The sequence below is a fragment of the Lycium ferocissimum genome, chromosome 1, assembly GCF_029784015.1.
Source record: "Lycium ferocissimum isolate CSIRO_LF1 chromosome 1, AGI_CSIRO_Lferr_CH_V1, whole genome shotgun sequence".
Lineage (NCBI taxonomy): Eukaryota > Viridiplantae > Streptophyta > Magnoliopsida > Solanales > Solanaceae > Lycium > Lycium ferocissimum.
Window position 1 is genome coordinate 23398546 of NC_081342.1, and position 24778 is coordinate 23423323.

The 24778-nt window shown below is 35.5% G+C and overlaps 2 protein-coding genes across 2 annotated transcripts; one reads left to right on the forward strand and one right to left on the reverse strand.

Annotated features, from left to right (window-relative positions):
• Nucleotides 1–5862: 5862 nt before the first annotated feature.
• LOC132063430 (putative ribonuclease H protein At1g65750) lies at nucleotides 5863–6865 on the forward strand. The gene is made up of 2 exons (XM_059455963.1): nucleotides 5863–6150; nucleotides 6200–6865. The coding sequence occupies exons 1-2, from the start codon at nucleotides 5863–5865 to the stop codon at nucleotides 6863–6865; spliced, it is 954 nt and encodes a 317-aa protein (XP_059311946.1).
• Nucleotides 6866–11885: 5020 nt separating this feature from the next.
• LOC132029547 (transcription factor WER-like) lies at nucleotides 11886–13494 on the reverse strand. Its single transcript, XM_059418811.1, has 3 exons — nucleotides 13243–13494; nucleotides 12949–13078; nucleotides 11886–12822 (listed from the first exon to the last, which is right to left on the reverse strand). Exons 1-3 carry the CDS (start codon nucleotides 13388–13390, stop codon nucleotides 12348–12350), a joined length of 753 nt encoding a protein of 250 aa, XP_059274794.1. The 5' UTR covers nucleotides 13391–13494; the 3' UTR covers nucleotides 11886–12347.
• Between the last annotated feature and the right edge of the window lie 11284 nt (nucleotides 13495–24778).

Sequence of the window (24778 nt, forward strand, 5' to 3'; positions counted from 1 at the left end):
AGTTTAAAAGTATTTCTGCATAAAAAGAGCGCAAATGACGGAATTAAAATAGAAAGATAATTAAAGTTAGGTCTTAATAAGACTATTTGGAGATTACAAAAGATATTACGGATAAAATAAAATATGATCAAACTAAAATTGTTATTAAGCTGTAAACCATACGTTGGGCCGACCAATCTATGACTTTTTGATTGATTAAGCTCATAAACACTTCACTTATATTATAAACAATTTTGTGTTTACCAAACATTTAAATAAACCAAAAAATATCTATAAACTAATTTGATCAACTTATACGTTTAGCCAAACATTCTTAATCATACTATGAAAATTGGCACTGTAGTATTGGCGTTCGCACTGTAAGGGCATGTTTAGAAAGCCACCATGTAATTGGAATTGAATGTAATTGGGTATAATTACACAGTTTGGCATTGTCAGACCAAGTAATTACATTGTCAGCATGTAATTGGGTGTAATTGAGGAGTAGTGATTACACTCTTCAATTCTCAAAGGGATTACGAATTGGGTGTAATTACAAGGTTGCTTATTGATACCTTCTTTTTGTTTTTATTTCTTTTCTTTTAAATTTATTTTTTATTTATCTTATTTTAATTTCTTTTTATTTTATTATTAAATATATGTTTCTTTTACATTATTTATATTTCATTTCCTTTCTTCTCATTTTCCAACCTTTACTTCTATGATTCCATGTAATTGCTCGTATCTTTTTTTTTTTTTTTAAAAATAAAAATAAAAATTTGGCATAACTTCATTATTATTCTAGGAGTAGTTTTTTGAAACTACACCTCCTAATATTAGAGAAAATGAGTCTTTGACAACTTGGCGCATAATGAGTATGATGTTAAAGTAGAATTTTGTTGTTGAAATGAGGTTAAAGACTTATGTTTTCCTTTTCTTTTGAATCATGTTTACTCAAGTTATGTTGGAACTTATTTTATGTTATATTGGAATTTGACATAAGAGTATTAATGAAAGAATTAAGGTGTGCTAAAGATTGATCATGTGTGAAAAAAGCTCTCTAGAAACCCTAGCTTCCTATGCAAAACCCTAACTCATAAATCTACACCGCGGACTAAATGGTCGCCGTGCTGTACTGGTCAGCCACCTCTGTTGGCTGGCCAGACTTCTACTACACCAACTCCAACCAATGACAATGCCCGCAATGACTTGACAATTCCTAAACTAGATTTTAGAAAAATATTTCAACCAATAAACCCTACGTCAAGTATTCCTGTAAAGAAGGTAAATTATCGTAATGGTGTTCCTGCGCTTCGTTGGAAAAGAAGATGGATCATATGGAATCTCTGGAGGGTTTGAAGCACTCATATGGATGGCCATCATTGGAGAAACTCAGGACACTTATCCCAGATCAATGTGGGATGAAAGGAAAGTGCCAGATTGGATTGTTCCGTGATGGACATGTCCTTATTAGATTATCTACAAAGGAGGATTTTGTTAATCTATGTTCGAAGGGCGTGTATTACTTGCAGTCAAGAGATGGTTATTCTTATCAGATGAGGCCTTTGATATATGATTTTAAAGTTGACGAAGAAACATGAAAGGTTATATCTTGGATATCTTTTCCTTATCTGTTGCCTACGTTCTTTGTGAAGGAAGCTTTGTTCTCTCTTGCTTCTGATGTTGGGATACTTTTACAAGTGGATCTGGCTACTATAAATCGCAAAAGGCCAAGTTGTGCGAGAGTTAAAGTTATCATGGACTTATTAACAGATCTTCCTAGTTATGTAGATATGGAGATAGAGGATGAGGAATCTAAGGAGGTTAGAGTTGATAAAGTGAAGATTCAATACGATTACCTTCCAAAGTATTGTAAAGAATGTAGGCTACAAGGCCACAATGAGAGTGAATGTTGGAAGCTCCATTCTGAATTAGCAGTCTTTGATGATAATGATGATGATGAGGAAGTAGCACTTGAACCTATATGGAAAGGTAAGGCAGTGATGGTCAAGAAGGATGTTCAGGCTCTTCATCCTAAAAAGAAACAGGTTCATCATAATAGAAGGAGATTTAATGCTAGGATGTTATCAAGTGGAAGGATCCTTGGCAATCCTGGAAATTGGAATATTATTAAAGACAATAGAGATTTCAATGGTCCTAAGCTGGATAATACAGTTTCAGAGGTGTTAGAGGTAAATACAAAAGAGAATAAGGAATCAAAGGTGATAGTTCAAATTTTTTTTTTTTTGAGGTATTACAATATCAGAGTTTAACAAATGATAATGATGGAAACAATGGTGACTCCAATGGTGAAGATTATGAACTTAAAAATGCTGATGTCCATCAGGGTTAGGAGTTGACTAATTCTAATGAGCAAAATAAACAAGGTGTTGTGATCAGCACTTCTCATGCTGATTCTTAGAGTCAAGAGTTGATTGTTGTGCAAAATGATCCAGAGGAAATGGTCGGAAAAGTTAGTAGTTTTGATACACAGATAGTTCAGGTTATAGATGACAAGAAGGAACATGAGGTGGGGCTATCAGATACAGCTCCTGATCATGCTGTAAGTATGGAGAAAAATGCAAACTTTGTAGTTCCTAACCTTGACAATCCATCAGACAGGGTGGAGGATCAAAGTGCTTCAAATCAGATTGTTCCAAAGATGATTGAGAAGCTGGAGCAAATTGGAGAGATGTATGAGGTGGATGATGTTGACATAAGCTCAGAACAGGTTCATGGTAGTAAGGAAATTTACAGCACACAAGACTCTACATCAAATAGGTCATCATCTAAAGGGAAGTCAGAAGTCCCTAGGAGGGTGGATGACAGCATGGATGAAGAGAAGACTGAAGTTAATCTTCATTTGGAAGAAGCAATCTCTAACATGAATAGTAAGTCAAGTGAAGATATTTGCATAATTGCAAACAGTCACCAGGTGGATGCAGCTAAATTCTTTCAAGAAAATGAAAAGGATGAATTTGTGGTTGATTTGGATAATGCCTGTACAAACAACTTGCAGATTGTTGGATCTTACCCTCCTGAGAGAATTTCTTCTTCCTAAGAAGGAAATTTGGCCCTAGCTATTGTTCCTGAAATTAAGGAAGTTCAGCCACTAAATGTAGATAAAAGGCTATCTCCTAACAAGGCTTTGCATGATGTTGTTTCTCATAATCTGCAAGATGAGAAGGAAAAGATGGCCCTGGGAAATCTAATGAAAGAAGATGCTGATGGTGCCCCTAAAGAAATGATTCTCCAAAAGGTCTGTAAAGAAGCAGGAATTTCTCCAAAAACACAAGGTAAAGGGGCAAAAAAAGGAAAGAAACAAGGTGGTTCAGAAGTTCAACAAGCAGTGAGGATCATGCCAAAAAGGGTAACTCAAAGAAATCTTCTAAATGATTGTTAAATCTCTTTTTTGGAATATCAGATCAGTGAATTCTCAACAAGCTTTCCATAGAGTTCAAATGTTACATAGACATCATAAGTTTTTCGTAGTGACTCTGATGGAACCTTTTCAACATCAGAGACAGATTCGGAAGTATAGAAGGAAACTTGGTATGCCTTATGCCAATTTCAATTGTAATGGTAAAATCTGGTTCTTTGTTCAAGACAAAGTGGATGTAGAAGTACTACTTGATACTGAACAATCTATTCTTTGTTAAATTATTCTTCCAAGATCTGAATAAAGCAATGGTGGTTTCAATGATTTATGTTAAATGTAATGAAAGGGATAAATTGCAGTTGTGGGATGATTTGTATGGTTTGGCTAGTAACATAGCATTCCCTTGGCTGATTGGTGGTGATTTCAATGTCATATTGAATGAAGAGGAAAAAATAGGAGGTTTGCCAGTTTCCCCACAACAATATGAAGATTTTGCATTCTGCATGAACTCTTGTGAACTGCATGAGATTCCTTTTAAAGGGAGTCCTTTCACATGGTGGAATGGTAGGGTTGCTAATGATTGTATCTTTAAGAGGCTGGATAGAATGTTTCATAATGAGTCATTTCAAGACTGGTTTGACAATTTAGAGGTGGATCATTTGTCTAGAACAGGATCTGATCATGCTCCTTTACTTTTAACTTGTGGGGATCTAGTGCGGAATTCTTTTAAGCCATTCACATTTCTTAAATTCTGAGTGGAACATGAATCCTTTCTAGACCTTGTTAGACAACAGTGGGAAGAAGAATTATCTAATGATGTGTTTCTCTCATTTAAACTCAAGCTGAAGAAGGTGAAAATTGCTTTAAGTAAGTGGAGCAAGGATACTTTCGGAGATATATTCAAGCAACTGGTTATCAGGGAGGATATAGTTAAGATTAAAGAACAACAACTGGTTATCAGGTGACAATGCTTGTGGACCATATGGTTTTTCTAGGATATTTTATTAGAAATGTTGGGATGTGATTAAAGTTGATGTGTTTAATGTAGTTAAAGCCTTCTTTGATGGCCAGACCCTTCCTAAGTCAATTACTCACACCAACTTAGTACTGTTGCCAAAGAAGAATGTGGTGGAATCATTCTCTGATATGAGGCCTATAAGTCTCAGCAACTTCATTAATAAGGTCATCTCTAGGGTGGTGCTTGACAGGCTAGATAGACTGTTACCAGTTGTGATATCTTCTAACCAATTAGAATTTTCAAGGGCAGTACTATTATTGAGAATGTATTATTGACACAGGAAATTGTTACAGACATAAAGAAGAGTGGGAAGCCTGCCAATGTTGTTATTAAATTGGACATGACAAAAGCATATGACAGAGTTTCATGGCTATATCTCTGTAAGGTAATGAAGAAAATGGGATTTTCTGAGGAATTCGTTGATTTAATATGAAGGCTACTGCCAAAAAATTGGTATTATGTCTTTGTTGAATGGTCATGCTCATGGTTTCTTTCAATCAACAAGAGGAGTCAAGCAGGGAGATCCCCTTTCTCCTGCTCTATTCATCATTTCTGCAGAAGTACTTTCAAGAGCTTTGAACTCCTTATTTGATCAGTTAGCTTTTACAGGCTATGGGATGACTAAGTGGAGTTCTGCATTGAACCACCTTGCTTATGTAGATGATACCATCATATTTTCATCTGCAGAGAGTAATTCTTTGCAGATGATCATGGATACTCTTCAGGAGTATGAAAGGATATCTGGACAATTGATAAATGAGAGGAAAAGTTCTTTCTATATGTTCAACAAGGTGTCAAATGAGCTGATTCAATAGGTGGAAACATTAACAGGATTTGTGAGAGGTCAATTCCCTTTTACATATCTTGGTTGTCCAATTACTTATGCAAGGAAGAGAAGATTTGATTATACTGATCTTTTGAAGAAAGTCAAAGACAAGTTGCAAACTTGGAAAGGGAAGATGTTGTCTTATGGTGGAAAAGCAGTATTAATCACTAGTGTTCTCCAAAGTATTCCAATCCATGTCCTATCTACTATCAGGCCACCAAAATGTGTTATAAAAGAGCTTAATAAGATCTTTGCAATTTTCTTTTTGAATAACAAGGAAGAAGGAAGAAGACACTGGTCATCATGGCTTAATATGTGCTTACCTAAACATGAAGGAGGGTTGGGGTTCAAGTCCATCTTTGACATGTCAAAAGCTTTAAGTGCTAAACTTTGGTGGAAGTTTAGAACTTCTAGCTCTCTCTGGGCTAATTTCATGTGGAACAAGTATTGCAAGAAGCAGATTCCTCAGTTAGTACAATGGAAAGGAGGGTCTCAGGTTTGGAAGATGATGCTAGAGGCAAGAGACAGTACTGAGCAAGAAATATAGTGGGAACCTAAGATTGGGGATTCTAATGTGTGGTTTGATAACTGGACTAAGCTAGGTTCTCTTAGCTTTATGGTTCCTCATAACTGCCCAGTCAATGATCATGTTGAAGATTAATGTCAAATGGCGCATGGAATGTCCAAAAACTCATGCAGTTATTCCCTGAAGATATTGTGCAGCATATAGTGCAGGAAATTGACATTAAGCATGGATCTAATGAATGGGATACACCATGGTGGATGATGACTAGCTCAGGAAAATTTACTGTAGGTAGTACATGGGAATTACTGAGACAAAGAGCCAAAGAAACAGTGCCATTTCATAACATGTGGATCAAAGTTGTGCCATTCAAGATTTTCTTCTTCTTATGGAGACTTTGGAAGTTTAAAGTGCCAATTGATCAGGTGGTGGCAAGCATTGGCATACTATCGTTTCTAAGTGTTGCTGCTGTAGTTTTGCTATTTGCCTGAATCCATTAATTATTTATTTCTCTGTGGAGATTTTGCTGCCAAAGTTTGGAGATACTTTAATGCAGCAGCTGGATTGACCATGAATTGTGTTCAAGTTAAATATGCTATCAGAAGTTGGTGTGAGGCAAAATGTCATTATAAGCTGAGACCTGTTTTTAAAGTTGTTCCTGCTTTTATTGTTTCGCAAATATGGAAATGGAGAAACAATCAATTGCATGAAGGCACCATGACTTTTAATAGGGTGATATATGACATCAATATGAACATACACTTGTTATGCAAGGTGTTGTTCCCTGGGCTGAATGTTCCAAAAAGGTGGCATCACACTGTGCAGTTTTTTGAAGACTATCAACCTACAATTGTTTATAAAGTGATAAGGTGGATGAGACCTGCAGCTGGATGGTATAAGTGTAATACTGATGGAGCTGCTAAAGGCAATCCAGGGCTAAGTTCTGCTGCCTTTTGTATTAGGAATGAGGAGGGAGATGTGGTGTATGCTGCTGTTAAGAAGTTACAGGATGGATCAAATTTAGTAGCAGAAGTTGAGGCTATTAGAATGGGATTAAAATACTGCTTAAATAAGCAACTATTCCCACTGATCATGGAGACTGATTCAATGGCAATGAAGATGATCCTTGCTGCAGAATGAAAAATCCCATGGGGTAGTTCAATGGTGGTGGAGGATATTAATAGAATGAGAAGAGATCAGATGGTGACTGTGGTGCACATACCCAGAGAAGGATATGGACTTGCTGATTTTTTAACTAACATGGTTTTTGATTTTTCAGGTACAATTCACTTTAATAGTTTTCAGGAATTACCAAGTCAAGCTAGGAGGATATTGAACATAGACAAAGCCGGAATTCCAAACTTGAGAATAAGAACAATACAAGATTGAGCTCTAGATTAATGATGTGTATACAGAAGAGCCACTTCCAATATGCATCGAACTTGTATGGACTGATGCAACAATTGTGTTAAGGTGGTATTAGTGTGTTCATCATGCTCATTCCTTAATATGGATGTTACTAAAGTCCATGATATGCTTCATGATATTTTGGTAATGGCACAATTTTGAGAGTGGCTTGGTTTACATATAGCAGAAGATGCCCACAGATGATCACAACTACATTCAAGACTGCCTGAAGAATGATTCACATGACTTGAAACATTCCACCTGTGAGGCTTTGAAGGTGTGATAGATGCTATCAAGTCAAGGCCCTTGGTTTTTTAGTTGTTACTAGTCTGTTTCAATATCCATCTGTATTTCCATTTCCACTTGCTGTTTTTTTCCTTTTCTTTGCTGTTTTTCCTTCTTTGATCAATCACTTTTGGGTTGATCTCCCTTTCTTTTGTTGTTTTATTCCTTTGATCAATCACTTTTGGATTGATATGTACATTATTTTCTTTATCAATAAATCTCCACCTTTCCGGTGGCTTTACTTAAAAAAGAAAAAAAGACATAAGATTATTATGTTAAAAAAATAGATTTTGAATATTTCTGGTTTCAATTTATTTGCTTTAGTAGTATTGACTTGTTATATCACATTGCATGCCGTTCTTTTTTATTTTTTTTTATTTTTAAATTAGAATTGATAGATTTTTTTTTTTGGGTCAAACATTTGAATAATGTTATGACATTATATTTATAAATAGTATTCTTTTTCTCAAACACGTCGTCTATGATTCTTACAAAATGTATGCTTTTAGTTTTTAGAATTAATTAAATATTAAAATATTATTAATTTGAGAAATATATATCAATTATTTTTTTACAACGTATAACATGAGTGATAAATATATGATTATTAATTAATATATTCTTAAGAAATAATATGTATCTTAACTACCTAATTAATATCATTTGTAAAGGTACATATTTGTCAAATATTTACTTTTAATTTTTTATTTCAAAAATTTGACTAAACTATGTAATTACACTTGTGCAACCAAACAATATACTTGTAATTACATTGTAATTATATTATGATAAACAAATTTGTGTTATAATCACTATATTGCGTATTTACTAAGCTATGTAATTACTACCCTAATAATTACACTAATTCCAATAACCATATGGCTTTCCAAACAGACCCTAAGCCCCTGTTTGGATGGTTGTTTCCTGTGGTTCATTAATGTACAGTATGGTATTGTATTGTATTAATGAACACAATGTTTGGATACACTATATCGTTTCTTATGGTTTAATAACATTTTTATTGTTTGGTTTGACTGTATGGTACTGTATAATAACATGTTAAGTTTACTAAAATACCCTTAACTAATATAACTATTAAAAATATCAATAATTACTAGGATAATCCCAATTAAAAGACAATAAATAACTGCTTTCACCTCTTCTTCCTTTTCTTTGACTCTATAACCTTGAATACAAGTGTTTGTTCAAATTACTTTATAGAAAGAAAAAAAGTTTGCGTGAATTACTTTATAAAAAGAAAAAAAAAAACTTGCGTGCACTAGATGAAGCTCTAACGCTCCAAAAGAAGCTTTCATTTCTCTCTGTTTGATCCATGCGTGTGTTGCTGATTTTTTACTGCTCTAATAGTGAGTCTTCATTCTTTCTTCTTCTCATTGTTACTGCTCTAATCTTGATCTTCCTCCTCGATACAAGAAACATAAAGCTTGAAGGATTTAGAGGCAGAATAGACTTCAGTCATTGGAGGGAATTGGAGGCAAAATTAAACATCTAGTTTAGATATATTAATCAAACTAGGGTAAAGGATAAAATAGGAATTTTAAAAAATAAGTAGGGGTATAATGGGAAAATAAAATACGTAACCACGGAAAAACCATCAAATCCATGATTACAAAAATTAGGACTTTTCATGGTTATAGAACCATGGGTTTACAACACCATACCACATAATTTTAAGAACAATAAAAACAAACATGATTTCATAGAAAAATATACATTAATGAACCACGGGAAACCACCATCTAAACAGGGGGTAAGAGTATCTAAAAGTTGAAGTCGTTGGTTGAGGAAAAAAAAAAGTTGTCGTTGGCGTGGAAAATCTAGTGCAAAGTGTGAACATTGACGTATGTGCCTATTAAAGGTTGTGTGTAACTTTATACTAGATAATACGATATCAGTTTACACAAAAAGGTTCCTTTGATTCAAGGTCCTAATACTTTTGCCTAGCAGGTACATAAAAAGGTAGAAGAAATAGCTCGATTATTATTTTTTTAATTTAATTTTTCTTAAATTCCTATTCTTTGTCAACAAAGACTAAAATCTCTGGTTTTAGGAAAAATTCGTCCCTCGTGTTCGAAGACCATAGGAAAAGGATTGATGGAATGACTTTTCTTTAAAAAAAGACACAGTTGTGTCGCTTTATTTATCGTGATCCTAGTCAACTAAGAAAAATGTTCTTTTAAATAGCGATGATTAATGAATTAATCAGGAATTATTTTCAACTAATTTGATTTTTGGATTTCTTTCTTATTCAATTGATTAGGTTTCTTTGGTGAAAGGCAATATGTTGACTACTTTTTAAAAGGCAATATGTTGACTACTTTTTATTTTCTGCAATTCATTTTTGCATGGATACATCAGCAATCAGACGTCACCCTAATCCCCCAGCACGCTCTTTTTGATTATGAAGATAGAGATCAGGCGACAGGATTATCTGTCATTATGTTGAATGATTTTTTTGGCTTTTAATAAAAATTTAAAAGCTAGAATAAATTAAAGGAAATTAGAATCAATTAAAAGAAATTTAGGAAGAATCTCCAGTAAAATTTATGTCAAAGTCAAACTACTACTCCAAATGCATCAATAGATTAGGGGAAATCAATCCTACTACAACTATATATTAAGGTTAGTTTTTAACTCTTTAACTACGGTGTGATTGTGTATGCTATTGCTGGGCGGAGCTTCTACAAAAATAATAGGAGTAACAAGATAAATAACAGCCATAATAAAATAATCGGAAAAGAATTAAAAATGTTCTTAAAGTACGCAGAATTCACCATATTTATTATCCGTTAATAGTTTGGCCTAGTTATGCTCCCGTTACTTTCTTAGGCCAAAAAGATCCTTATTTCACATAGAACTTAATCGAGGGCATATTTGGACGCATATGTCGTCCAAGTTAGTTCCTAATTGCAACTATGCATAACTTGATTGAATTGTAATGAATACCAATTTAAGGCATCACATATGCACATTTTAAGCAACTTAACACACCATTTTGTACAATTTAAATTAGAAGTTCTATCTAAAAATACAACAACCATAATATCATAATAAAATGAATTTTCTTATTTTATGACATCATGGTTGTTGTATTTTTACCTAGAACTTTTAATTTAAATTGTACAAATGGCATGTTAAGTTGCATAAAATGACGCAAAATGTGCCTATGTAATCCGTCAACTTGGTGAGAAAATTCACTACAATTTAATCAAGTTGCTTCATAAATGCAATTTTGCAAGTTGTTGCATAATTGCAGTTAGAAACCAAATTGGACCAAATATGCTTTAATGTATGCGTGTAGGTCCAAATATGCCCCCGGTTAAGTCCTGTATCAAACAAGGGAATATATGGCCCAATAAAATAACAATACGGGAATATTTGGTCCAAACTATTAACGGGGCATAAATATGGTGAATTTCGCATAGTAAAAAAACTTTTTGAATTCCCGGTAGAAAGAGATTTTGCTAATTAAAAAGCCTTTAAGCTACCCAATATCCCTTCCTTTTTCAAATATTTTTACGAATACACTTTTTTGATGTCAAAGTGTGTTTTTTTTGGAACTGCCATTTAGAAATTAAAAAAATTACTCATTGTTATAGGTGGATGTGAAAAAAATCTATTCTTCAAAACGAATTCTTTTTACTATTATTTATTTTCGTGCTAATATTGTCCTCCTCAAATAAAACATTATCGAGAAAGGCAAAAGATATGTGAAAATTGCATAATACTGGAAATAAAAAAAGGGGGCATTTTGACCCTTTTCAGTAAAATAAAAGAGTTTATAGGGTAAAGGGTCAAGTTTGTCCCCGAACTATGCGAAATGGAAGATATTTGCCCAACGTTAATAGTTGGGTCAAATATGCCCTCACCGTTATTGGTTGGGGTAAAGTTTGCTCCTAAATTATGCGAAATGGAACAAATTTGCCCTTATTTTTAAACGATGGAAGCTTAGCATCAGGTGATGCCACGTGACACACAATTTTTTTTTTTTAAACGGAGGATACAAACATTGGGTTTATCGAAACCTTGAGCTTCCCGATGCTTGAGACATTACCAATTTTCAAGAAAGATTGGGAGGAAGAAAGAAAAATAGAAGGTGAAGGTGAAGAAGATGGGCAGAAATAGAGTTCGCCTGGCTGATTTATAGACCTGTATAGCGCATAAGGAAACGCTAAAGGCCGTTAGGCCTGCAACGTGAGCCAAATCCCTATAGCGCATGAAATTTCTGTGCTCTAGGTAGTTTGGTTACAGTTTTTTTGCCCATTACTTTGGTCTATTTGACTTTTTCCCCTTTGTCGTTTAGGCTCCAAAATCTAATTTGTGAAAACTATAAAAACTTCCCTAGCTACTCTAATACAATCTTGCCAAATGAGTAAACTATAATTCATAAATAAGATATCGAAATATTCTAAAGCGCCGTAGTAAATAACATATCTCCATTTACTTTGATAAATAAATACTTGCTATTACAAACTTTCAAATGCACATAATTTAATAAGATTCACTAGTCCAATAAATCAACAATAGTAGTAACTAGCTATTACTTGATCCACATATTACACAACCTCTACATGTTGAGCATGAGACTTTTTTTGCAAAATATAAACTCATAGGTCAAATTTTAAAATTATATTATAAAAAAACCCGAAATCACAAACTTGAAATTGAAATTCTACCTTTTAGGTGAATTTGAAATTTAAAATCAAAATTTTAAATTGAAGTTGAAATTTGTTCAAATATCATAAACAAAAACCCAAAATTCAAATTGCATGGTCAAACAGCCCTTAAAGAACAATTAGAACTTAGAAGCTTGTCTAATCCCACTAAAAAAAAGAGGGCCAAAAAATGCTTGGTAAACTGAAAAATCAATGGGTTCTCATCAGTTATACATGTCTCAAAAGATAAGATGTTAGGCATCCCAAAGTACATCATCAATCCAGGTTGAACTCATATCAAAGTACTGGTCGAAGGAGTCGAAGCTCGAACAATCGAAAATTGTGCATGGGTGAGTATACTCAAACTGACACGTGGCGACTCCACCAGTTTCTGGGTTGCTCTCCAGGATAACCGGGTTAATTTCCGTGTTAATAATTGGCTGATCCACAACATTGTAACAATTCATAGAAACATCCATCATTTGATTTTCTTCCCATGTAATATTACTGTTCTCTGATGAATTACAACCATTTGGTGATCCTTTTTCAACATTTGTCATCTCATTTTCTTTGGTTTTCTTCAGGACCTTTTTATTGCTTCTTGCCTTATAAGTACTCTTCATTGAGGCATCATTTTTCACTCCAAAATGCTTCTTTAAGTGTGTGTGGAAGAAGTTTTTAATTTCGTTGTCCGTTCTTCCTGGCAATCTTGCAGCAATGGCTGACCATCTGGAGATAATACACGAGGACGACTTCAGTTAGATATTCTTTTCATTTATTAAAATTTCAATCTCAAGTTGTCGAATCTTCTTTTTTGAAAAAAATTCAAAGTTAGAAGCTAGAACTTTGTCTCACCTGTTTCCAAGTTCCTGATACATTTTAATGACTATTTCGACTTCTTCCATGGTAAAAGGTCCTCTCTTAACATCAGGGCGGAGATAGTTCATCCATCTAAGTCTACAACTTTTTCCCGTTCTTGAAAGCCCTGCGGACAAAAGTTTGGGAGAATAATTAATTAAGCACAACAAATTAATTAATGGACTTAGACAATTAATGAAGGGTTACAAGTAGTTTGTTTAATGCATGTTTAGAAATTAAAGAATGAATTATACGTAAAATATATTGGAAATTGTTTGAAACGAATCAAACCTGCAAATTTGGGCATTTGGCTCCAATTCCAGATGCCATATCTCATGATATAATATTTCAATTTTTGGTCTTCCTCTGGAGACCATGCCCCTTTCTTAATCTCCTTCATGTTTGTACTCAGCTGCTGTTGTGGTGGTACTCTTGGCATGATTGCAGAGACGTTCAAGTCACCCCTAATTCAGTACTTCTACAGTTTCAGCCTTAGCTTGTTTTTTGGAAACCTGAATTTATATAGGGATTTGTCACCCCACTGCATGGAATTCTTTAATCAAAGCCTTCTTTCCAAGAAAGCTATAGGAACTCACACCAACTATTACTCCTACTTCATTTGGTTTGTACTTTGTCCTCTAGTGCTTCTTTCCTCTATACTTTTACTTTTTAGTTTTACTTTTAGAGTTTAGGGCCCTGTTTGGCCATGAATAATTTTTACTTTTATTTTTATTTTTTATTTTTATTTCGGAATCATGTTTGGACGACATACAATTGTTACAATTATTTTGGAGTTTGAAGAACGTCAAATACATGTATTCATATTTTTCACTCCAAAGCACTCACAAAAAATCAACATTTTTTCAAGTTGTATTCATACCCAAATAAAACTCCAATTTCCGAATACCATTTTCAACTTTTTCCAAATACTATTTTTTTTTTGAAAATTTCACATTTTATGTTCAAACACCTACTAAGTTACATATTTCGTCAGTATAAAGAAGCATTTACAATGTTAGGTTATATAAATAATATTGATAGGTAATTAAGTGTCCTTAAAATGTATGATTTTATAATCTTAAAGATATTTACATGTAAATCTTCTTAAAATGTGATTTATACTCTTTCCGTCCCATAATAAGTGTCACCTTAGGCAATTTTGTTTGTCCCATAGTAAGTGTCACCTTAGGATACCAATGCATATATTGACAAGTTTTTTCCATCTTTGCCCTTGGACAAAAAATGACAAGTTTCTTTAATCAAGGTCAAAAGTTGGATTCACAATGTCAAATTTTGGGTTTCACATGAAAATGAAAGTTTTTGGCTTATGGAAGATAGGATTAGTAAGAGGCAAAAGAAGTAGTACTACTCTAAATAATGATGGTTGGATTCCCAATGTCAAAAGATGAACTACTTGTGCATGCTCTAATCATCAAGAGGAAAAAATATTTTTTTATATAAGGGTAATTTGGTAAACTTTACACTTCATCATTGGTTTCTTAATATACGTATTTTTGGCTAAGATGACACTTATTATGGGATGGAGGGAGTAACTTAAAAGTAAGAGAAAGTTACCTTTAAAAAGGTCCAAAAATACCCCTAACGTATGGGAAATGGCTTACAAATACCCCCCATTGACCTATTGGTCCAGAAACACCCCTCTATCCACCAATTTGGTCCAAAAATACCCCCACCCTATTTTTTTGGCTCAAGAATACCCCTCAAACTAACACCTTAATTTTTCAATTTTAAAAGGGAAAAGGGTCAAAAATACCCCTCTACTTTGGAAAAAGGGCTAAAAATATCCTTCGAACTTATTTTGGGTAAAAAATACCCCTCTCATCCTTAAAGATTTCAAATGTGCCCCTGTCTTGACGGAAATTATCCCCCAAAATAACCCAAAATTATTTTTTAAACCCACTCCATCATTTAAACCCGACCCAACTAAATAATAGCCCATAAGATCCCCGTATTCCCCCAATTTCCTCAAACTTCATACCTACGTATTGGGGGAATAAGGGAATCTTATGGGTTATTATTTAGTTGGGTTTGGTTTAAATGATGGAGCGGGTTTAAAAAAGGATTTTTAGTTATTTGGGGGAATTTCCGTCAAGATAGGAGTATATTTGAAAACTTTAAGGATGAGAGGGGTATTTTTGACCCAAAATAAGTTCGGAGGATATTTTTAGCCCTTTTTTCAAAGTAGAGGAATATTTTTGACCCTTTTCCCATTTTAAAATGCCACTTGGCTTGTTTTGATTGGCCACATATATTATTTAATTTAAAAATTAAACCTCACACACACACACACACACACATACATATAGATTTTGGCCATACTTGTAAGCATATCTGATGAGCAGCCATGAGTATTGTTCCTAATCGAGCCAACATTGATGTACTCAAAGCTACCGTAAGAAGAGTAGCTAGTTCTCCCAAGAAGGAAACCCCCTAATGCCACATGAAAGTTCGAAACTTAACACAAGAGAGAACGCAGACTATCAAATAATATCTGGACTAGCTCACTTACGGGAACATCATTTCCGATGAATTATTTATCAAAATAATTAATACTTGAAATTCAATTTCAACAACTTCTTTTATCATCATGCACTAACATAAAAGGTTATATGCAACATCTTGGACAATTTGGAACAAAAACTTGTCCAAGAGATTAATTAGCTCAACAACAACTACTCGATTTTAAATAGGCATCAAAATGCAAGTTGTTAATGCCTGGCAGCTAGGTCAACGGGTTTGGGTTTCAAAGTGGGTGGGGTTTAATTTTAAACTTAAACAATATATGTGGCCAATCAAAACAAGTCACGTGGCATTTTAAAATTGAAAAAATATCATCAAAATTAGGGTGTTAGTTTGAAGGGTATTCTTGAGCCAAAAAAATAGGTTAGGGGTATTTTTGGACCAAATAGGTGGATGAAGGGGTATTTTTGGACCAAATAGGTGGATGGAGGGGTATTTTGGGATCAATAGGTGGATGGAAGGTATTTTTGAGCCATTTCCCATACGTTAGGGGTATGGGAAATGGATAGAGGATAAGATGATGTAAATATTTCTTACACTAACGATATAACTCTGATTAATTTTATAATAATTGTTTGGAGGAGCTGGAGTTGGATTTTTCTAAAGATTGACAGTAGGGTAAGCTGCTAAGACAATGAGTTAAGGTTATAAAAGGAAAATGAATTCTTGCTTTCCCACTTGATCAGTTTGTCAAAGAATGTACGTACTCCAGGGGTGAATATAGGTAGGAAAAATGGGTCACGTGAACACATGGCCACCCGACTAAACTCGGTATATTATGTATATAATTCTTAGAATATAACTAATATTAACTGAAGGAACACATAGTTAAACAAGATTGAGTGGAGCACTGGTTAAGTGCTGGGTTTAATCCCTTAAGGTTGCAGGATCGAACCCAACTTAATGCACTTTTGTGTCTTTTTTTTTTTTTTAAATTCTTAGCAGCAATGGTGAGCCCATCTTCTTGAACTTCTGAATTCGCCTCTGACGTTAACTGACTGTATGATTTTATTTGGAAAGTGACATAGATAGCGGTACCGAAAGGCTAAGCAATACTTTCATGAAAGTGACAAATCAATTGGCTAAGAATGAATGCACTAGTATTACCCATCTGATACTCCTTTTGTTTGTGCCTGTAAAGTGCTTGAGAAGATAAATTGGAAGTGGGAACTTCTTTTGTTAAAAAACTTGGGCACTACAGTTTGTAATAGTAATTATAGTGCAACTATTAGCGCTCCAGTTTGTAATGACGCATAATATTATATTGGTGAAAAGCGCATCCGGAGGTAGTTTGCGTGATCGGATGCTCGGAGGACCCGGGAGATCCATACAGTTGGCTTCCACTCCTACCAACTCCTGTTATGTCTACCGACCTCGAACAGAGCACTGCATCATACACGAACGTTGGGGTCACAGAGAGGTCACATCCTCGAGCTTTAGGGGTTGAAAAGTCCAACTTTGGCTTATATAAGGATAGCTTAGGATAGAAGGAAGAGGATCTTGCTCACATTTTGTAAACCCTGTCTCTCTTTTCTCTCTAAGGCAATATAGACAAGAACTTCCATTATTAATCTGTTTCTCTTGAATCATTTTCTTGTTTGTTATCCCGCATTGTGCTACACTCGTGCTCACTGCTACTCAAAACCGGGAACATAACAGAGTTTCCAGGATTGGATACGACTCACTTGTTTTCAAACCCTGTAAAAAAAATCTCTAACTAATTTTCTGATCTAATCCGTTTTCACTGGAAAATAGTTTGGCACCGTCTGTGGGGATAGAGAGTTGTGGTGTCGCCCTAATTCATAGCAGAAACTCTCAAACTCACATTTATTTGGAGTTGTTCTATTAGAAAACACCTGATCACGTCTGGATCCGCTAGCATCACATCAAAGAGTAGTGTTCCAATCGAAGCAAGAGACCCGCAGGGCTCATGATCGGTGGATCTACAAAACTCTAACAGGGAAAATAAATCGGAGTTTGACAGATGAGAAGAGAAAGAGGAGATAGCACCGCCCTCGGTGAAGGCTCATGACAAAACCCCTATTAGAGAGAACTATCCTGACCATTCGGCAGAAAGTAGGGGAATGTTTCCCAGAGGGCGTCATTCCAGGAAAAGGAAAAGGCGCCTTCACTCTAGGTGGAGGGGATGTACAAAGCTGAAGACCCCCCATCGGAAATAACTTTGGTCGCGATCCTGGCATCAAACAGCGCAATGATAGAGCGCATGGAAAAGCTCATAAACTCTCTGACGGGGGTAAAATTGGCTGGTCGCTTGTCACGCCCCAAATTCGGAGAGGCGTGGCCGGCACCCGGTGCCACACTCAGCCCCAGTGAACCACTCTGATTCTGTAGCTCTGGAGGGATAACCCTCAACTTAGGCCGATAGGGCCTACCTGTAAACAAACAATACCAACAAGCCGACAAGGCCACACTCTAAATATGTATAAAGACTGGCTATCTCATCAGAATGGGGCTCACACACCCAAGACATATATACATATACATACATATATATACATAGGTATATGTATATATATATATATATACATAGGTATATATATATATATATATATATATATATATATATATATATATATATGTGTATATATATATATATATATATATATATATATATATATATATATACTGAGCAAGCCGACGAGGCTGCTATGAATGTACACAACCAACAGTGTCAAAGTAAACATACACAAAGTCGGCAAGGCTACAACACTGATTTACTATACACAAGACTCGTCTACAAGCCTCTAAAGAGTAAACAATTATACTATGGACGGAACAAAGTCCCGACCTACCCATCAAGTCTACATATACAATAGGAAGACTCCAAATAAACCTGGTAACTCCAAATAAAGGGAGCTCACCAATCAACTGATATCTAGTCCCGCCTACTGGGGAGGTTTGTCAGTCTGTATATCCGTACCTGCAGGCATGAATACAGCGCCCCCGGTGAAAAGGGACGTCAGTACGAAACAATGTACTGAGTATTTAAGGCAATGGAATAATTGAAACTGAAACTAAACTGAAAACAATATAATCTGGAGGCCAAAGAATGCCCAGAATATCTCTCTGATCTGTCTCATATGAAATGCAATACAATAATATCATATGTCTCACTGACCAAGTGGCCAGCAAGCGTAAAATCTGCGACCCGTCGGCCGTGCAAATCATGTCTCATTGACCCATCGGGCCGTCATCTGTCGAATCGACTGTCGGCCGTGTAAAATAAAAATGTCTCGACCAAGTGGTCGGGCTAAATAAAATGTCTCATTGACCCGTAGGCCAGGAATATCTGTCTCACTGACCAAGTGGCCAGGCTAAAGAAAATATATGTATATCATGTGTAGCGGTTCGCTTTTACGAGGGTTAAGGCAAAAAAGTTACTGCCGGGTTGTTGGTGCTCTAGTTGGATATTTAGTTTGTCGCCACCTAATTTATTCAAAAGGAAAATTAGAAAAACCGGGTTTAAAGAGTTTTTCAGACAGAGAAAAAGTCTTTTTGGACCAGAGTTCGAGGTAAGGGTTCTGGTGATCCCCCAAGGAAGGTTTTAAGCACCCTGGTATTAAGGATCCATAGAATACGGTTGACCTATGAGCTTCACTGTAAGGTTTATTCATTTGTTTATGTGTTTAAAGTTTTCCGCAAAATGTAGAGTTTTAGCATCATATGAGTGTAAGTTTAGAAACTTTCGGCAAAAAGTCCCCTTATAAATAAGGGGTTTTTGGTGGAAAAAATCCACGCAAGTGTTCAATCCACTTCGTTTTCGAACTAGGACACACCCGGGTTTGCCCCGAGTAGAGTCGCTACTATTCTAGTCCTAACGATATGAGTTTAGTACTTACGGGTTTTATATACTTATGAAAATATGGGATATATTCCCCTTTTTTTTTAATATACACATATATATAAATACAAGTTTTTTTTACGTTAAGTCCAAATTATTAAGTGAAGCCCAATAAGTCAACTTGGCAGTCCACATACCCAGATCCATCAAACTTCAAACTCAGGCCCAATATCAACCTTTCGGTCCAGATTATTTTGGTCCATAATATCACATTTTTTGTCCAAAATACAATAAATGGGCCAGTCTCCCAAAACTTCCATTTTTTAGTCCATGTAAAATAGCCCAATTCAGTTTAAGTTCAATCAGCTTAAGTGTCCAAATTTTTAGCCCAAGTTCATCAGGTCTAATTGATCCAAAATGTGCCCAGTTTTTTCAAACATGCAGCCCAAAAAAAAAAAAACGTGCCACCTTAAAAAATAAAGACCACTGATTTTGGTCCAGTTTTTGTGTGGATTTCCGAGTGCCCAAATATCATTCTTGTAAACGCTCCTTGTTTCAAACAAACCGCTTTTTTGTGTCTAAAATCTACATTCTTTGTCATCGTTTCCCAAATGACCCTTTTTGTACAAAAACTTCTTTGCAATCTCAACACGAGTTCCAATTCAAAAAATCACTTTTTGTTCTTATCCCAAAATCATTATTTTTAGCAAAATGCTCATGTTCTTAGAGGTCAATTATTTGAAAAAACCAAAGTTGATGGACAAGCACTTATTTTTTTTATCTTGATTACCTAATTAACTAGGTGGTGACCCTAATTCTACATCCCATAAGGTTTCACCAACATAAGGTTTAATTTTACAAAAGAAAAACCATACAACAAATAAGATGAAAGGAGAGGAAGAAATTCAATTACTAATGAGCTACCCGCCCCATTAGTGCTATTTTTACCCATAGCTGGGCCTTTAAATATTAGCTTCCCTTTGACTTTTATCGTGGATTTGATCAAGAAAGGGTATTGGGCCCTCGGCCCAAAAAGGTTTATGCAATAGAACTCGCCCATCAAACAGTGTTTCATGCAAGCAAAGAAAAGGGGAAGTATGGATTAGGAGAATAAAGGACTGATATAATAAATATGTATAAGGCATGTAACTCTAATGTACATCATTTAAGGGAATAGAATTTTAACTAGGCATATATATACCCAGGCAGATAGAAGACAGTACAAAGGTAGGCCCAAATTTGCATATAACCAACATGCCTTACAATTCTAAAAGCTCATTAAAACAAGACAGAATCGGCCTAACATAAAAAAATCAACAGGATCGTTTCCTTGACTAAAAATAGGCAATGCCATACTACTGAATATACATAATCATCAGCCAGTATACCATGATATACACACTCATGGAGATATCAGAAACAACCCAAAAGGGAAAGCTTTCACCCCCTTTATCCTGATGCCACACAAGATCCAAGGGATTTCTAGGAACCCCAGGCATAGTAGACACCAGGGAAGGCTCAAGTTTAATCCCCAAGTGCTGTTTTGTTTCTCCCTTTATGTGCTTAAACTCATAGTATGCAGGAGGAGAAATGTATGTTCAATAGTAATAACAAACAGCCCCAACAAGACACACAAATATTAACTAATACATCAAACAAGTTAACTATTTTAACATCACCTCTAATATCTTATTAGACTCAAATAGAACCAAGCACAATAATCTAATAAACTGTTGCACAGTAAAGACAAGAAAAAACTAATCCATAGTCTCATTTTGGATAAAACAAGTACGTAACCCGTGCATTGTGTATGCAATAACCACACATAGAAGTCCAGTCAACACTCAGCTGTATTCATGAGGACATTCTCTAGGTAAGCAACAAAAGAAAAGTGAGATGGGCATAGACCTAACTAATAAGCAGACTTAAATACAACCGTTAACACAACTACTAGGTCTTGTAGATCATTCATCAAAGTAATGGATCAAATGAATTATCAAGTAATAGTTTTAGAAGGTCAACTAAAGTATGGAAATCCACAGCCAAGTTAGTCTATATCTAAGAGAAAAAGGGATGAAGAGGAATAACACTTCACTTCAACAGATTCAAGCAAACTTGTCCTACCTAGATATGAGCTATACAAACAACATACTTAGTTATTCCTTTAGTAAACAAATGAGGCACAACAACATAAGTTCAAATAGGTGTTTAATAAGGATAGGTGTGAATAAGTTTTTAGACAAACAATAGGACATCTGGTAAGTTTTATCCTATCAAATTAAGTTAGTTTTAGCTATTAGCACAACAACAGGCCACACATGTCTATATTTAAAGACCAACTAATGACAAAATGACTCAAAATGCTCAGGTTTGAAACACATAAACTGATTTTAGTTTAACATCTAGTTAAGGGGGAGATTTCAATCCACAGAAAAACAAGAGGGAGCATTCCGATTACCTAGACAAGAACAAAAGATCCGTATAAGTCATTACTTCGGTACTTAGGGTGTTTAAACTCCTTTTAAAATTATTTCTCTTCAATCAGAACACTAGCACAGTTCATAAGCTAAAACAACTCCTAACAGGACTCTATAAATAGATTTAGCAAGTCATGGATTAAAACTAAGATTATAGATAAGTTTGACTGTTAACCTACTTAATCACATAACTACAGTCAAACATTAACATCAATGCATCATTTTACTATTTTTATCTTGACTCATACATTAACTTTATAGAGCATCACATAGATAGGACTAAACCTTAGTTAAGCTAAAACAGAATGTTTTCTAGAAATCCACATCAACTGAAGACTAAACACAAGGTATATGTTAGCTTATCTAGACTGATTGACTATTGTTTAAAACAAGTTTAAGCATGTCAACTTTCAAATCATCACAAATTAACCAGCAAGATTCATAAAAAAAAACCTCAAATCATATATATATAAGACAAGCACTAACCAGGATCAAGTCATACACAAAAGATTTAAAGCTGGCAGTATAACAACAATTATTTAGACCCAATAAAAAAACAATCATTGAATACTGTAGACTAAAACCTTGACACATGAATATCTTCAACTAACATAGCCAGTAAATAAGTTACAAAACATCATTGACTGAACAAAAACTAGTATTCAACTGGTTACTCAACTTTAACTAGACCAAATTAGCTGAGCAAACACAATTAACTACATTAGGCCTAAATTACACTAAACTAACAAAGCATAACTAGCAGAAAAAATGCAACACAAATAAAAGAGATAGGAAATTACCTTCTTGGTGTGCAGCCTAGAAGAGATTTGGACTTGGATATGCTGTATTGTTTTATTATGACCCTTCTGGCCAAACATTTGCCATTGCGGAAACATTCATTCATTTTGTAGCCGTTGCGGATTAATATTTTGTTCTTTGAAATGCGAAGCCTTTCATAGCCCTTATGGCTAGATATTTGCCCTTTCGGCATTCAAAACCTTATAGCCCTCGTGGCTAGATGTTTTGCCCTTATGGCCTTTTGATCTTTTATAGCCCCCATGGCTGGATACTTGACCCTAAGGGTATTCTGATTTTTCTTAGCCTTTGTGGCTTTTGTCCTTGGTGGTAGTTAAAATCTTTCACAGCCGTCGTGGCTGGACATATATTCTGAAAGCCGGATCTCAACAGCGGTCTGGACCTTCTTTAGCAAAACGTTTCCTGCACATGAAGCAAGGTTAGAAAAAGGATCATCTTCCGATGTACTGGAGACCTGCATCAAGAATGGTTTAGTTTTCCCTATTTTAAGTTGATTCGTATTGCCCGCGCTGTCGTATCATCGGCTTTCTGGACCCGAAACCCCTTTTGGCTCCGCTATTCGAAAGATAAACCTATTTTCATTATGCAGAAAAATTATTTTTTGTAATGCTATCGTAAGGGTATCTACTTTGTGGAAAACATAAAAGCATTATTAATTGTCATGACATGCGTTTTGAATGAGGGAGATCCTTTCTTCCGCGACTGAGGTTTTTGCTTCCTCACGCGGAATTTTTGAGACCTTTTCTCAAAAATTCTTCCCTAGTTCAAATTTCGGTCTACCAACTCTTTTGCCGAATCTTTCGGGAAATTTTGAGGTTTCCTCAAAATAAACCTCAAAATTTCTGCCCCAGTTTAAAGTCCTGGGTTAGCTGAATTTTTGTAGTGGCTTGCCGGCGCGAATTTTTGAGATTTTCTCAAAAATTCTGCCCCAGTTGGGCGTGCAACAATCCCTGCTTCTTTGCGAAGTCCTATCTCTGAAGCTCCCTAGGGGCTTCTTATTTTTTTCTTTTGATGCGACCGAGCTCAAAGAGCGCCTACGTATCTTGTTGCACCAGGAATTAAGGTCGAACGTAGTTCAGAAACAAAATAATGGATTTTTTATTTTTACTAATAGGGCGACTGGGGCCCAAATGGACTGCCTACGTATCCCACTGTGGGAAAATCAGGTCATTGCGTAGTTTATATTATAAAAACTATTTTTGCTTTGCCTATCTATTACAAAATGGTTACAGGCAAAAGGAAATAACTAATACAAGCAAAATAGCATAGCGATTACAAGAAGAGAGTACTATTACAAACTGAGAAGCTCCTTCTTCATACATAGTAGCGCTTGATTGCATCTGAGTTGATCGGTTTCGACCACTCTTGACTGTCCATTTCTGCCAGTACTACCGCTCCTCCAGAGAGCACTTTGCGGACCACGTAAGGCCCTTGTCCATTGGGAGAAAACTTCCCCTTTTATTCCTCTTGATGTGGAAAATCCTTTGAGCAGAGTTCGATTTGGAAGAGAGTCTGGTTCTGACTCGTTTGTTGAAAGCTCTTGCCATCCTTTGCCGGTACAATTGACCGTGACAGACAACAACTATCCTTTTCTCGTCAATCAAAGCCAATTGCTCATAACGAGCTCGGACCCATTCAGCATTGTCTAATTCTTCTTCTTAAACAAATCTCAGGGAAGGTATCTTAACTTCAGCGGGTATGACTGTTTCAGTTCCGTAGACCAGCAGGTATGGAATCTTTCCTGTTGAAGTTCTAGCCGTAGTACGGTATCCCAGTAAAGCATAAGACAACTGCTCGTGCCAACCCTTATGATTAACAGTTATTTTCCTCAATATCCTCTTAATATTCTTGTTGGCTGCTTCTACGGCTTCGTTCATTTGCAGCCGGTAAGCTGTCGAATTTCGATGGGTGATCTTTAATTGCTTGTAGACATCCTTCATCAGGTGGCTATTCAGATTTGCTCCGTTGTCTGTTATGATGGAATCGGGCACACCGAATCTACATATGATGTGGTTTCGCACAAAGTCTGCCACTACTTTCTTTGTTACTGATTTGTGAGACGTTGTTTCCACCCATTTGGTGAAATAGTCAATGGAAACCAAGATGAACCGGTAGATATTCGAGGCTGCGGGTTCAATGGGTCCAATAACATCCATGTCCTAAGTGACGAAAGGCCATGGTGCACTCATAG